At 40.3% G+C, this 15,233-nt stretch overlaps 1 protein-coding gene across 4 annotated transcripts in view; it reads right to left on the reverse strand.

Moving 5' to 3' along the window:
• Window positions 1-834: 834 nt before the first annotated feature.
• SLC39A9 (solute carrier family 39 member 9) overlaps window positions 835-15,233 on the reverse strand; it is a 43,818-nt gene continuing 29,419 nt past the window's right edge. For all 4 annotated transcript variants that reach the window (XM_087448323.1, XM_004426285.3, XM_087448326.1 and 1 more), the window contains 4 exons: window positions 8,653-8,721; window positions 7,045-7,130; window positions 6,160-6,294; window positions 835-4,833 (listed from right to left, as the gene is read on the reverse strand). In XM_087448323.1, coding sequence (XP_087304449.1) covers window positions 4,603-4,833; window positions 6,160-6,294; window positions 7,045-7,130; window positions 8,653-8,721 — 521 coding nt within the window. In that variant the 3' untranslated portion in view covers window positions 835-4,602. The remainder of the gene's footprint in view (window positions 4,834-6,159; window positions 6,295-7,044; window positions 7,131-8,652; window positions 8,722-15,233) is intronic.

Raw genomic sequence — 15,233 nt, forward strand, 5'->3', positions numbered from 1 at the left:
TACAAACTATACACGTAAGTGACACACCACCGTATATAACACTTAACTGTATGTAAGTTAAGAAATGGGCCACAGTACCAAAGTCCACAGAGGGAGAAAACATTTATCAAATTTACGGATTGCACTTGTATTTAAATCTCTGCTCCAGGGTCAGTTGTTTATAGCCTCTATATCCTCATAGAGCAGCTCTGGCCTTTGAAATGAATCCCCTGTGATTTGAATCTGTTACCGGCTCCTCTTTTCCGGGAGCAGAGTGACCTTCATAAATAATATTTGCTAACAACAACGGCAACGCCGAAAAACCATCAATGAGGGCTGGCTCCGTGGCTTAGCGGTTAAGTGCGCGCGCTCCGCTGCTGGTGGCCCGGGTTTGGATCCCGGGCGCGCACCAACGCATGGCTTGTCCGGCCATGCTGAGGCCGCGTCCCACATACAGCAACTATAAGGATGTGCAACTATGACAAACAACTATCTACTGGGGCTTTGGGGGAAAAAAAAGGAGCAGGATTGGCAATAGATGTTAGCTCAGAGCCAGTCTTCCTCAGCAAAAAGAGGAGGATTAGCATGGATGTTAGCTCAGGGCTGATCTTCCTCACAGAAAAAAAAAAAACCCATCAGTGAATTGGTATCCTTTGGGGCAGGTGGTGTACTGAGTCCTGAGCCTCCCCTTCTCCTTTCCTTCCCTCAAGGGTGTGCATACACTAGGTACATCTTTCCTCCGCCCTTCAAAGCTTTTCCTTACCTTTTTTGACGTTCAAATGTGGGTCAAATCTGGTCATCTAACAGAAAAATGAACTGCTGAGAGGATAAGTAACGAGCCACTCACACAAGGTATGCACTAATAAAAATTTAATATCAGAAAACAAATCAGAAAACAGCAAAAACATTTTTTAACCATTCACAATTAAAGTGGAAAGAGACAAAATTATAAGGCAGCCATCCACGGAATGATTTCATGTTTACAAAGGATCCAGGAAAAGGGACATTTAAAATCACCGCTCAGGCTACTGAACCAGGGGAACTGCAGTGTTATCCCACGAGACTTCCAACTTGCTAGAAGATGCTATCAGAAATAAAAATCAAAGCTGATCTCCTTCTATTAGGCTGGGCCTATCTAGAGAATTCCTAATGGTTGTCTTGTCCTTTTCTACAAGTCACAAATTTCCCTTAGGTCTCCTGAGGTGAATCGAGATGTCTCTGGTTCCACCATCGGTCTTAATTTCACAGCATCTCCAACAGTGCTCTTTGGTTGATGGGGACCATGCTGTATTGAGCAGAAATTTTCTCATGCAAGGAAGGTTCCCCTGTAGGACACCTACAGAGGTTCTCACCTCACCCTGCAGCAGTCTGGGATGAATCTAGTCATTTTCTCAGTCTCCCAAGAGGCCCACGGGCGCCCTAGGCAGGAACATTCTTTGGGGGCTTGTGCCATTGACAATACAGTTCCCATGTTCAGTACCTAGCTACCATGATCTGAGGGGCTTAGTACACTCCAATGCTGGTGTGTCTTCCTAGTTCTAATCCTTGAAAAACAGAAAAACCAGGCAGCGACACTTAGAAGTAGGCTGGTAAAAACATACAATTACATTTTCTCCTTTCTACAAAGAACTGACGACTCAAAACGGCCACCTCTCTCTTTTGTCTAGTGATTCAAAATACAGGAACAGGGCTAACTGGGCTGTTTTGAATAGGGAAATAAAATGGTGATGAAGGGAAGAGAGAACACATAGCCTCTGCAGGTGGTACTGTTTCCAACTCTCTACACTCCAGTGCAGAGCCTTTGCCTAAAAAAAGAAATCTGGCAGCAGCGTGAACAGGAAAGTCATCAGACCTGGAACATCGCTGCTTCAGGGAAATGGGGACTGATAAGCAATTCACTGGAGAACAAGTGAGGGGAATGGATCAGTAGTTTTTTTCAACTTAATTTGCCATTTAAAAGAACACTCAGACTCTGAAGAAACTATTCCCACCAAGGAAAGAGAGTCAAATTGCAATTAAGATTAACTTTGGTTAGGAGGAAGGAAGGACCATGCTTTTCATCATCAATTGCATCTCTTTGGTAGCCAATAATTCCATTTGTAATCATGGCAGCAACTTACGTATTGCCAATGTTTTCAAAGGTGTGAGAGCATTAAGGCATCCACATCTAAGGAGGCAGTTTTAAAAAGGGGAAAATGGAACTGAAATGTGTAAATAAGTGACCATCAATGTGGCCTCTCCTGGAACACTGCCCACCATGGGCAAGTTCTTCCCCCAGGGAAGGAGGCCTCTGCCACGCTGCTCAGTTCCCTGCTGCCTGAAGATGCATTTGAGCCCTATGAGATTAGTATGGCTATTTCTGCCTGCTGACCAGGAAAGAAGTGAGCAGTTCCTGAGGCAGCAGCTTTAAAGTCTGGGAAAGCCCACAGCTTCTGACAGCTGATAGGTCTTGAAAGTTTTGCTTGTTAATGTGAGGTCCAGAGGGGAAGGCAAATTTGGAAATTAGAAGGTTCAGTCCTTGCCAGAGCTCAAGGCCCTACCCAGCAAGATAGTCTAGCCCAACTTTTCAGTGATGGCAAGGCACTGCTGAAAGAGGCTTTGGCCAGCAGAACAAATGTCGGATCATTGCACACAACGATATGGCAGAAAGTGCTACTATCCAAACCAAACCAGACACTAAAATGTGCTATTTATTTAACAAAGTAAATTTCTAGGGAGAATCAAGGCAACCATGTCATTCTGAAGGACCAGATGAAACCCCGGGGCTCTCATAAGTCAGAGTTGTTATCAGGAAAGTCACTGACACTTTCCATGCTGTACCTTCTGTTGGTCTTCATTTTGTACGCCATGGTTGCCAGCCACTATACAAAACCGTGCCCTATTAATGCTACTTTGGTCTACAGCCAGCAGAGGGCTTGCGAGTTCTACTTCCACAGCTGCTGACCCAGTGATGAATCCAGGAAGGAAATGAAGAAGTTGTAGACATGCTGGCTTAAGTGTCACATAAAACATTTTACAAACTCCTAAATCCTCTGCCCTGAAGAAAATAGTCTTGATTCCTTCTTTATGTAATGTGTTTTGAAATGGTACAGAAAATCAAAATAAATTAATAATACAATATTACACACATTTGATAACACAAAGTTTACAGGGATTTTGGCAAATACGGAAAATTTATCCTAGTTTGTTTAACACTTTTACTGTCTCAATTGTGTAAATTACCAGAATATTAGTGACTGTGTCATATCACACATGAGGAAGTGAGATTTTAAGGGCTTAACAAAGCTGCATTTGACACAAAGGTAACTTCACCGAAGGGAATAAAGAATAGAGACAATATTATCTTCATCACAGTTCAAGAAGTGGTTGTCCTGATGAGAACTCAACTCACACAAATATTAACATCACCACCAGCAGTAAGCAGCAAACTGTAGGGAGTTGGAGCTGGAGGGAAAACTCAGGAGAAAAGCATGGAAAAGAAAAGATGAAGAGACAAGAGACATGATTTAATAAGCTTTAAATCAGCAGGCAAACACTTCCCATTTGTGATATATCTTGACTTTCTTCACTGCTACAGGTGCTTATGTGAGGCTGACCTAGCACTCCCCAAGGGGCACCATGTATTTTGCCAGAAGGACTGCTGGTCTGCTAAGATAAATACTTAAAAAGAAAAAAAGGGACAACATAGGTTTTGGTAATCTTACGTTCAAAAAGGTTACTACAAAGATGTCAGTAACTATCCAAATTCACTTAAAATTTAACATCTCTTAATTTCCAAAGATACTTTGGGATCTGACTGTTCTTGAAGGAAAGCCTAGGCCTGAAGCTACTAGAACTTGGCTCCTCTAGAAGAATGTGTTGGAGGCAGGTATTCTGCAAAGGAGAACTTAAAAAGAAACGCTAGAGAACACTGGTCACCTCTTGAGAAGCTAGGCTACCTCTGTCGCCCCATGGGATGGAAGCGCAGGCTCTCTAGAGAGGCCCGCGCACAAGGAGCTGTTAGAGTCTCTCCAGACATCCCTTCTCAGCGGACATCTCTCTTGAATATAAAGTCAGCTTTCAATGTGTCTTGCTGTCATTTTCTTGACTCTAGCCCCAAATTTACTACAATTATCTTCAGCATCTAAGACAGTAGGCATTACGACCTTCTATCAAGGCATGCAGCAGAGATGCTAAAGCACCAGTCTTACACGGTGAGAACCATGTTAAAAACCAATAGATAAAGTGGCAGGGCCTCTAAACTAAGAAAGAGATTTAGCTTAATTACAGAACACTGTATTTTCATAATTACTATTTCATTGTGAGTATGAAGTTCTCCACTTTTCCTTAAAACTAAATTCCATCTTCCCTGAGAATAGGGTTAAGAGAAACATCACAACTCAAAATGCCAAGGGCCTTTTAAAAGACAATAAGACGGAATGTCCATATCCAATCGGATTATGTTGTTTCTACCCTAAAAGCCTTCCATTACTCCAGGTTTTAATCTCACCTCCCTCCGGACTCTAGGAATACAGGTGAGATGGGCAAGGCGAGACAAGAGACCGAGGACGTGAGCAGCTATCATGTGCCGGCTGTTCTCACTGGATGGCAAATGGCCAAGGACTGAGGCTGGAACCTGAACATTTAATGCTGGTGTCCTACTGACAGGATGAGCGGGATGAGGCAACCCAGAACCAGGGCTGCCACCTCCAGGCGGCTGAGGCCTCTCCCTCCAGTGGAGTCGGGTTTGTGGCTGTGCCCTATTCCGCCCACCTCAGGGAGGACGTGTACTGTGGCAACATAAAGAAATGTCCCGGCAGAGAAAAGCATGGCCACTCCAGTGGCGTTGACCTCTGAAAGCGCTTCTTTACTGCTCTGTGAATTAAGAGAGAGAAAGAAAAAAGAAAAATTAAGTCAGGTAAAATTCAGGGTCGGAAGAGGTCCCAATAAAAACTACTCCATATTCCCAACTGGAGCTATCTGGGACACTGGGGACATCTTGAAATCAAAGCAATTTTGTTATTCATGGGAAGCTTCCAAGTAAGGCTTTCAGACTACTGGTGATGTACACAATTGCTTTTTCAAACAAACTTCGAGTCTGGTTGAACAGGTTTGGCCTGTATTATTCTTAAGATGGAATCAACAGCATTATTAATGCAGATATTAAATTTCATACATTCATTTATTTAGTCTACTAACATTTAACAAACATCGTCTATGCACTAGGCTCTAGGCCAGTGCTTGAGATACAGTGGTAATCACGATGCAGTACTTGCCCTCGCAGAGCTTAGAAATATCTCATAAGCTAAACTTCACACAATTTCAACATTTTCTATTTAAAAAGTGGACCTGGCCCCGTGGCCTGGTGGTTAAGTTTGGCGTGCTCCGCTTTGGTGGCCTGGGTTCTCGGTTTGGGATCCCAGGCGCGGACCTACACCACTCATCAGCCATGCTGTGGTGGCGACCCACATATAAAGTAGAGGAAGATTGGCACAGATGTTAAGCTCAGGGCTAATCTTCCTCAAGCAAAAAAAGAGAAAGATTGGCAACAGATGTTAGCTCAGGGCGCATCTTCAGGAAAAAAAAAAAAAAGTGGACCTATGACTAACACAATTAATTAAAATTTTAAGAAAAGAATATGCCATAAATGTAACATGTAACCCCATGCCTCCAGAATTATCATACCTTCCTGCCAAAAGTTCTAAAAACTTATACTGATCCATGGAGTGATAAACAGGGTAATGTTTTAGAAGGAACTATACACTGCTCACTGACTGAAAGAAGATAAGGCTCTTTAGGTGAACAGAAAAGGGGTTTATAACACCTCATTTGTTAGCAATCCAGATCAACAAACTCTGGATTGACAGGAACTTAACCATTCTTTAACCATCTCATTTCTCATATGTTCCTTTTAATATAAGTTTTATCACATCAAATATGAATCGAATGACACTCAGAAGAATCAATGACCTTCAGAGAGAGCATGGGGGGAAACAGTTCCCACGAACGAGCCCTGAGTCAGGGTGGTTCTAAGATTTTCCTCCCGTCACCTGTCACTTCCAGACTTGTAAGTAAAATGAGGATGGCTGCTGCTAAGAGCTGCAGCCCTAGTAGACAGAATTGCAAGGCATGGAAAGGTTCTAGGAGATCACAAAAGAATGAGACACTTGTCTAGAGAAGCTAGGAATGAGTCACACTTACCTTACTTAGTCCTAAGTACGTCACCATGGACATAACTGGCGCTGCTAGGGCAAAGACCAGTAGGTGCTTTCTGATTCGATTCCGCTCCAGGCCAGCATGCATTAAGAAGGAAACCAGCCCGAAAGCAGCTGGTGCCTGGAAAAGAAAAATTATCCCTTATTATTACTCCAGAGGTATGGATTGCTTCTACATTATGAAGTACATGTCATTTGATGGAATTCTCATACAAAAAAACAAGGCATAGTACCAAGACTGAGCTCTGCCTTTTAGGAACTAATGTTCTAAGCTAAGAAAATATCCTATTTGTGGGTGTGTGTTTCTTAGATAGCAGGAAAAGAGAAATAGTCAAGAAGAGAGTATATGAAAAGAGAAATATTTATGAACAAAAATTACTATGAAATATAGTAATTTGTAGAGAATTTAACAGTTTGAGTATATGACCATAAAAAAATAAAACCTTTTCTTTTTTTTTTTTTTTTAAAGATTTTATTTATTCAGTTTTTTCCCCCCAAAGCCCCAGTAGATAGTTGTACGTCATAGGTTCACATCCTTCTAGTTGCTGTACGTGGGACTCGGCCTCGCGTTGGACGGAGAAGTGTTGCCTCGGGGCGCTCCCGGGATCCGAACCCGGGCCGCCAGCATCAGAGCGCGCGCACTTAACCGCTAAGCCACGGGGCCGGCCCAAAATAAAACCTTTTCAAGTAAAAGTTTAAGAAAACAGTAGTAAAAAAACAGCTAGGAACAGAATTATTCAATTGTCTAAAATGAGGAGCAATTATGAAAATAACTAAAAAAATTTTCCCATTCCAGAAAAATGTTAATGACCAGAGAAATTTTAACTATGAATATATTCAACATCAAACTTTACATCAAAGTTTTGCTTACCTTATGTAGCATTATTGCCACAAACACAATTAACTGGACGCTGGTCTGTGAAGTAGAAGCTGCTGCTCCCAAAGCAACACCATCAGCTAAATTTGGAAAAAGAGAAACGTAAGACGCTATAAATAACAACAACTATAACAGTGCAGTGGTGGAGTGCAGGGGTTTTAGAGTCGGATGGAGCTGGATTTGACTTTGGGAAGGTTACTTAACATTTCTGAACCTCAGCCTCCTCATCTCTAAAATGGGTTCAATAAAGTATGTATTCTTAGGGTTTTCATGAGGGTTAAATGAGATAATGTATGTAAAGAGTTCAGCACCTGGCCCAGAATATTCAATATGTCAGCTACTATTGTTGTTGTTGTTACTGGAAAACGTATGATGTTCAAAAATCCACTGATTTGGGCCGGCTCTGTGGCTTAGCGGTTAAGTGCGCGCGCTCTGATGCTGGCGGCCTGGGTTCGGATCCCGGGCGCGCCCCAAGGCACCACTTCTCCGTCCAGCGCGAGGCCGAGTCCCACGTACAGCAACTAGAAGGATGTGAACCTATGACATACAACTATCTGCTGGGGCTTTGGGGGGAAAAAAAATGAATAAATAAAATCTTTAAAAAAAAAAAAAAAAAAAAAAAAAAATCCACTGATTAATAAATCAAATTGTAATAACAAAGAATTTCAAAGGAAGCATCTCTGAATCTTGTAGATGAAAAAGCAAAATAAAGACACTAGGACTTGGCATAAATGAGTTATGATTCTAGGGCATGCCCAATCAGCAACGCTAAGACTTCTGCCTTCTACAGCCTCTCTCTGCCTCAATTAGCACTTTGAGTATATACTGGGCAGCAGGGCTGGTCAGTACAAAAGTGCCGAGGCTCTTTTCCAGATGAGATTCTAGGGCAGAGGTCAGCAAACTTTTTTTTTAAAGGGCCAGATAGGAAATATTTTAGGCTTTGTAGGCCATTTGCTCTCTTGCAACTACTCAACTCTGCCATTATTGTGCAAAAGCAGCCACAGATAATAGTTAAACAAGTGGGCATGGCTGTGTTCCAATAAAACTGTATAGATGCTGAAATTTGAATTTCAAGTCATTTTCATGTGCCACAACATAGTCTTTTTTTTCATCCATTGAAAAATACAAAAATCAGGGGCTGGCCCAGTGGCGTAGTGGTTAAGTGCGTGCACTCTGCTTCGGCGGCCGGGGGCTCCCAGGTTTGGATCCCGGGCGTGCACCGACGCACCGCTTGTCAAGCAGCGCTGTGGCAGCGTCCCATATAAAGTAGAGGAAGATAGGCATGGATGTTAGCCCAGGGCAAATCTTCCTCAGCAGAAAGAGGAGGATTGGCATCGGATGTTAGCTCAGGGCTAATCTTCCTCACACACACAAAAAAAAAATTAAAAAAAAAAACAATACAAAAATCATCCTGAGCTTGCAAACCCCTGACCTGACACTGAGTATGCCAGAGCTTATACTTGTGTTGGAGGACTTTATTAAGCAACCCTGTCCTCCAGGCCAGCCCGAGAGCATTTCATGTGGATGGTCCCTGTGATGTAAACACTAAACCCCTGACTGTGTGACAGAAAAGAAAGGGGTTCCACTGCGATCCAGGCCTACCTGCAGCATGGACGACCAGACCCAGCGTGGTGGTGATTTTGGAATTGCTAGGCCTTGCTGTCTCTGGATCTGTAGCAAAAATAAGCAAGTCAGCCATTAAGCAATGTGAAATAGAAACTGTTAGAACCCCTACCTGGAGGTGGAAGATTTCTTCAAAAGCTCTTAAAGTAGCAGATTATTATTTTTCTCGCTACAGTCTTGTTTTTTTCTGCTTCAAACACTAAGAGTCCCCTGTCCTGAAGAGTGGGCAGGAGGGAACTCCTCATTTGACCCAGCCTTCCCTGAAAAAACCATATGTAACCCCCAACTGCCTCACGCCCCTTAACCCTCAACCTCTCCATGGAATGTGCTCTGTGGCCTCTCACTGCTTCTCTTCAGACCAATCTAATTGTCACTGTCTACCTGCTCCTCTTCCCCAGCCTCCTGCAACTTTATCTTTATTCTAACATCAAAATGTCCGTCACGTTTCCCCTTTTCCATTTTATTGCCACCATCCTAACCTAAATTTTCACCAACTCAAACCTTAATTAGCAGTAGGCTCCCAACTCGTTTCCCTTTACTCTCTTTTCTTCCTACTCAAACTCACCTTACACAGCCTTGTCACAGTCATCTTCCTGAATTGCCACCCTTTTGATGTGTCAGTTAACTAGTTAAGAATCTGCTGCTTTTCAAATTCAGTCCAAACAGCTCTATTCAGTAGGTTCTTAAGTGCTTTATCAACAGGTATCATCTTTTTTCTCACTATCCAGTCCAGTTAAACCAGTTTCTCTAACATCCTCTAACAAAACATTCTCATTCTCCTTTCCCCAAATCTCCTCACTCCTAATTCTTGGCATGTACTGAACTTCTCAGCTCATCAATCCAAAACCTAGACATTTTGTTTAAAGTCTAATTCTAGGACCACTTCCCTCAAGAAAGAATCAAAGATTAATTCCAGCTCAAAACAACTCTCCCCTTGCCTAGGAATGGAGAGCTCTCTGTGCAGTCTCTACATGCTACTTCAAGGTTTCTTCTGTATCACCACCTTAGATATATAAAACTGTTTTCACTTAAATATGTCTTATATCTCCCGATTGACTGTAAACTATACAGAATTACATTTTCTACTTCTTTCTATTTCTTTTTTACATGTCTTCCAGAATGTAGCACAGGACTGGGCACCCAATAGTTGCTTAATCAATTCTTGTTGGAGAGTGAAAAAAGTTGGTATTTATCTGTATTTCATGACTGTTACAGCTATCATAAGAAATATACAAGCAAGTGAATAATGTCCAAACAATGTAAAGTTAAAAGATGTGGACATCAAAATGCCAGGTGAAATGACAGATGGACATTAGTCAAATAAACTCTGAGGGATTTCATCTTCTTGAGGAGCCCAGCGCACAGAAGGAATGGTTTACAATGGAAAAAGTGTACACAAGTAAAGCAACATGTTATCTTTTTACTAATAAAATTTATCTTCTAATTAAAACACTGCAAGGAAGGGACAGGAAAGCGCCTAATTGCTCTGAGACAACAAATATTTCAATATCTGCCCAAACTGGGAAGAACAATCATATTACACTGTGCGACAAGCTTGTTTTGGCTTTCTTTATATACAGTCTTGTGGTCTAGTTACAAGAACCCCCTAAGTAAAAATTAGAGGCTTTAAAATTAAAACACAGTTTTTATAAATCTGTAGGAAAAAACTGTACTTCAGAATAAATTTAATACATGAATTAACTTTTACTGATACTTAATAATACATAAAAACCTGCAGATAATAGGTAAAGCCAGGTCATCAGATACATGAAAGCCAGCAAAAACAGTGACCTCAGAGACAAAACTGGAGGAAGCATAAAGGAACACATGCTACATTTAATTCTTTGTATAGGATTACAGGACACTAATGGGCCTATAAATGCATTTTAAATGGACACTGGCAAGAATCGAAAGAAAAATGTCACAGAGGCCACTGTGGGCAACCATGTAAAGCAGCTGGAGTCAGGTATCATCCAACAGAGGGTGCTTCTCATTTGCTATTTGGAATAAAGCACAGGAATATAACCTTTTACTTCTAAATCAATTTTCTAAGATAAGACTTTATTAGTAAAAAAAAAGTCTATGGAAAAAAATTGAAAAGAAATAGTAAATGCAAGGAGATTAAAAACCTTTCTACAGCAAGGGTATTTTTTGTTTTGTTTAAGTTTAATTCCATGATTTTTTTTAAACCTTTTTTATTTGGAAGTAATTTCAAATTTTCCAAAAAGTTGCAAGAATAGTTCAAAAAACATTCATATACCCTTTTCTCAGAATGACCTAGTGTATATAATATTTTACCCCATTTACTTTATCATTTGTCCTCATGCTTTCTTCCTCCATCCACACCACACAAACACATATACATACATCTTTTTCTTCTGTACCATTTAAGAATAAGTTGCCTACATCATAACTCTTTACCCCTAGATAACTTCAGTGTGTATTTCCTAAGAAAAAGGATATTTCCTTATATAATCACAGTACAGTTATCAACTTCAGCAAATTTAACACTGATGCTTTTTTCTAATCTTTCTTGCATATTCCAGTTTTCTCAATTGCCCAGAATGTCTTTCAGAGCAGTTTTCCTATCCAGCAAGGATCCAGTTTAAGATCATATATTCCACTTAGGTTGTATCTCTTTAGTCTCCTTTAATCTGGAACATTTTCTCTGCCTTTGACTTTAGTAACATTGATATTTTGGAAGAATCTATTGCCCTCTCTGTGCCTTTCCTGTTTTTTAATAGAATGATCCTTCCTTTTGGGTTGGTCTGATGTGTCGCTTTCTCGGATGGAATACTACATAGGCGACACTTCTCAGGATATCACATCTAGAGGCACATCTGCTGCTCACTTGGTAGTGTGAATTTTGGATTATATGCTGGACATTGTGAACGTTATCTTACGGATACTCTGGATTCTCTTACAGTCCTCCAAAGAGTGTTGATTTTTTGTTTTGCTTTAAGTAATTTGGTTTGGCTCAAATGGTAAACTCTTGTTTTTTGGGCAGCTGCTCAAATCTGTTTGGTTCTTTTATCTTTAACTGAGCTGCCTGGAGTCTGCCCACGAAAGCATGGTTCAGGGCTCGGCCAGAGACTTCTGCAGCATTTATACACAGAATTTCGGGCTGCGTTTCTCTGTCTCTATCCTTTCTAAGATTCTTTCCTCACTTTCCAGTAGTTACACTGAACTCAGTCTTCTGGTTCCTCAGTCCACAAAGACTGAGTTTTCTATTAGAGTTTTAGTTAACCCACAGGGAACTGACTGCTAAAAGCAGTAAAAATAGGAAACTCACCCTGTTCCAGGTACTAACTCCCCTCCAGAATTTGCCTGCTTTAGGTCACTCTCCGTATCTTTAGGTAGTGGTTTTTTAAATTTTGTCCAGAGTTTATAGTTATCTCTAAGGAGGCTGGTCTGATAGGAACTTAGTTTCCCACACCGAAAGCTGAAGGCCAATGATGATCATCTGGTCAAGACACTGTCTGATTTCTTCATTTAGTTACTTCTTTTTCCCTTGGAACTAATAAGCAAATCAAAATTTACTGCCTAGATTTAACATCTATTGATGATTCTTGCCTGAGCCAATTTTTACTATGAATGTTTCAAAAACAATTTTCTAACTCCAGAATTCTTTCCACATTTACCAGTTGGCATTTAGCTTTCTACTGTAAGCAAGGGCCCTCCTTTTTTCTTTTATCTTTCTCTCTCTCTCTCTCTCGTGTGGATGTGCTCATCGATTCCCATGTTTTCAATGGTTTATACTTCATCACTATTTCTAATTATTTTGGTGCTCAAATTGTCCTAGATCTGGCCAGTGGGAACTCCTTCAAGTTGGTTCTTATATCCTGTGACATGTTTCCATCTTCTTCCTTCCTTCCTACTTTTTTTTGAGCAATAGATGTTCCAAGCTCATTTTGTACTTACTCTGCCCCTGTCCTGGAATCAGCCATTTCTCCAAAGAGCCCTGGTATGATGGGTGCTAGTGGAGTGTCTTTACTTCTAGGCCCTCTCCGCAGACAGGGCTAGGACATACATACATGGATACATACACACACATGTATATATGTACACATATACATTTTAGAAATCATGAATCCAATAGCTCCAATTCCAACCCATCCCTACCGGGGATCTTTCTTGCCCTCTCCCGTTGCATATTTGTATGTCCCTCATTCCACAGCGAGAACTGTGGTTCTGCCAACATCAACACATTGACTCATTTGCTCAGTCCTATAGTACATCTAAAACAGTTTAATTGTTTTGCCCATACCAGTACAAAAAGCAAGGCCTACTAAAAAGAATTCAGTATTTGTTTATGTTTCTCCCACAACCCCACCCAAGACTAAAGGTACACAGTCAAATACTACATTCATAAGTTACTTGAATTAGTTGTTTTTTTAAACCCCCTTCAGTATGATTGTACTATATGTTTGAAATACAGTTCATCTGTTTCAGTTACCTTCCCCATCCTTGTTGATTTCATTTTATTTTTTGAATATGGAGAATATTAATATGTGTCCAAAAGTCAAAGCTATATCAAAAAGGCATCCCCGGGAAGTGTCACGCCCTCCTAAAACCCTTCTGCCCAATCATACCCCCAAGCCTTCCCCACCGCTTACAGGTAACCAACTTTGTTTTCTAGCTGATCCTTCTAATGTTTCTTTTTTGTAAAGATAAGCAGATCGATATATATATGTTTTCTTATTTCTCCTTCTTGCTTACACGAAACAGTATATGATAGATGCTTACTTATATTTTTGCTTTTTTTTCACTTAACAATATTTCCTGAAAATCTCTCCCTCTCAGTTCACCAAGATCTGATTCCTCATTCTTTTTCATAGCTACACAGAACTCCACTGTATGTACACATCACAGTTCATTCAACCAATTTCCATGACTGGACATTAAAGTGGTTTTACAATGATAAATAATGCTGCACTGAAAAATCTTGTGCATATGTATTTTCATATTGGAGCCATATTATCAGAGTAAATTCCTAGAAGTAGATTTTTCTGTCAAAGGGTAAATACACATGTAGTTTTTGTTAGATATTATCAAATTCCCCTCCACAGGGGCTTTACCATTTTGCATTCCCAGAGCAATATATGAGAGTGTCTCTTTCACCATAGCTTTGCCAATAGAGTGCATTATCAAGCTTTTGAATTTTTGCCTGACAGGTGAGAAATGGCATCTAAGAGGAATTTTGATAGGCATTCTTTTTTTTTTTTTCTGCTGAGGAAGATTTGCCCTGAGCTAACACCCGTTGCCAATCTTCCTCTTTTTTTATGTGGGCCACTGCCACAGCATGACTGCTAACAGATGAGTAGTGTAGGTCCACGCCTGGGAACCAAACTTGGGCTGCTGAAGCGGAGTGCGCTGAACTTGACCACTAGGCCACCAGGGCTGGCCCTGGCATTCTTATTTTAAGTTAAACTGAATATCTTTTCCTAAGTTTAAGGACCATTTTTATATCTTTTTAGGAACTATCTATTCATGTCTTTTGCCTCCTTTTCTACAGACTTTTTTTGTAGATCAAGGATTCTTAACTTGAGGTCCACACAGGAGAACACAGGTAGAATGCAAGGTTTGTTTGTGACCTTAACTTGGACAAAAAACGCATTTTTATTTTTACTAACCTCTAACTGAAATTTAGCACTTCCTTTAATTATGAATGTAGACAACAAACCACAAGTAATATTAGCACTACCTATACTTTATTGCCAATAGAAGCCAGATAATTTCCTATCATTTTACAGTTAAACGTTTTAGATATCTTAATACAGATAGATTATTACTGTCACTCATCACTACTTTAAATTAAGGGCTTATAGAAGTGCTGCCACACTGCATGATTAGTCTTCCAGCCTGCAGACACTCATCAGATGGAGCTAGGCAATTATCAGGCAACTCTGCACCTCACAGTCATTCAGCCACCAAACAGTGTAAGTCATGGGATCTCCCACTGGGACCAAGATATCTATGCTGTTTTCCAGTAGTTCCTATCTGCAAAATTCTCCATCAATGTATTTGAAAACAGATATCTATGTCTAGTAGAACTCTTTCAAATTTGTTTCTATCACTATGGCATCAAAGTTATATCATGGATCAGCATCCTTTTTTATTTAATATAAACCATATCAAAGATGTTGACCTAGCCAAAGATGAATTCATTGATTTTAAGACAAAGAAGTTAATATGACTAGAGTTAAATTTAAAAAGTCTTGGAGAATTCTAATTGTCCTTGGGAGAAGCTTATCTTTCCTTGGAAAGCAAGCTAGGAATGTGTTTAAGTATATATAAGAAAATATCTTTGTGAATCAGGATTTTCTACACTAGTTACCATCAAAACAAAAATCCAAATCAACTGGCTGGTCAACTTGACCCTCTGTTGCCTTCTTAAAGCCCATGTTACAATTTAATGTTCTCAGTCAAGCTAAGCAACAACAGCTATCATACTGATGTCCTAAAAAAATTTAACTTTACTTTGCTTATGATTTAAATATATCATCTCATTATTTAATTCACTGATAAAGAAGATATACACTACCATATCACAAATTTGT

The sequence above is a fragment of the Ceratotherium simum genome, chromosome 24, assembly GCF_057802395.1.
Source record: "Ceratotherium simum simum isolate JZ-2026a chromosome 24, ASM5780239v1, whole genome shotgun sequence".
Taxonomy (NCBI): domain Eukaryota; kingdom Metazoa; phylum Chordata; class Mammalia; order Perissodactyla; family Rhinocerotidae; genus Ceratotherium; species Ceratotherium simum.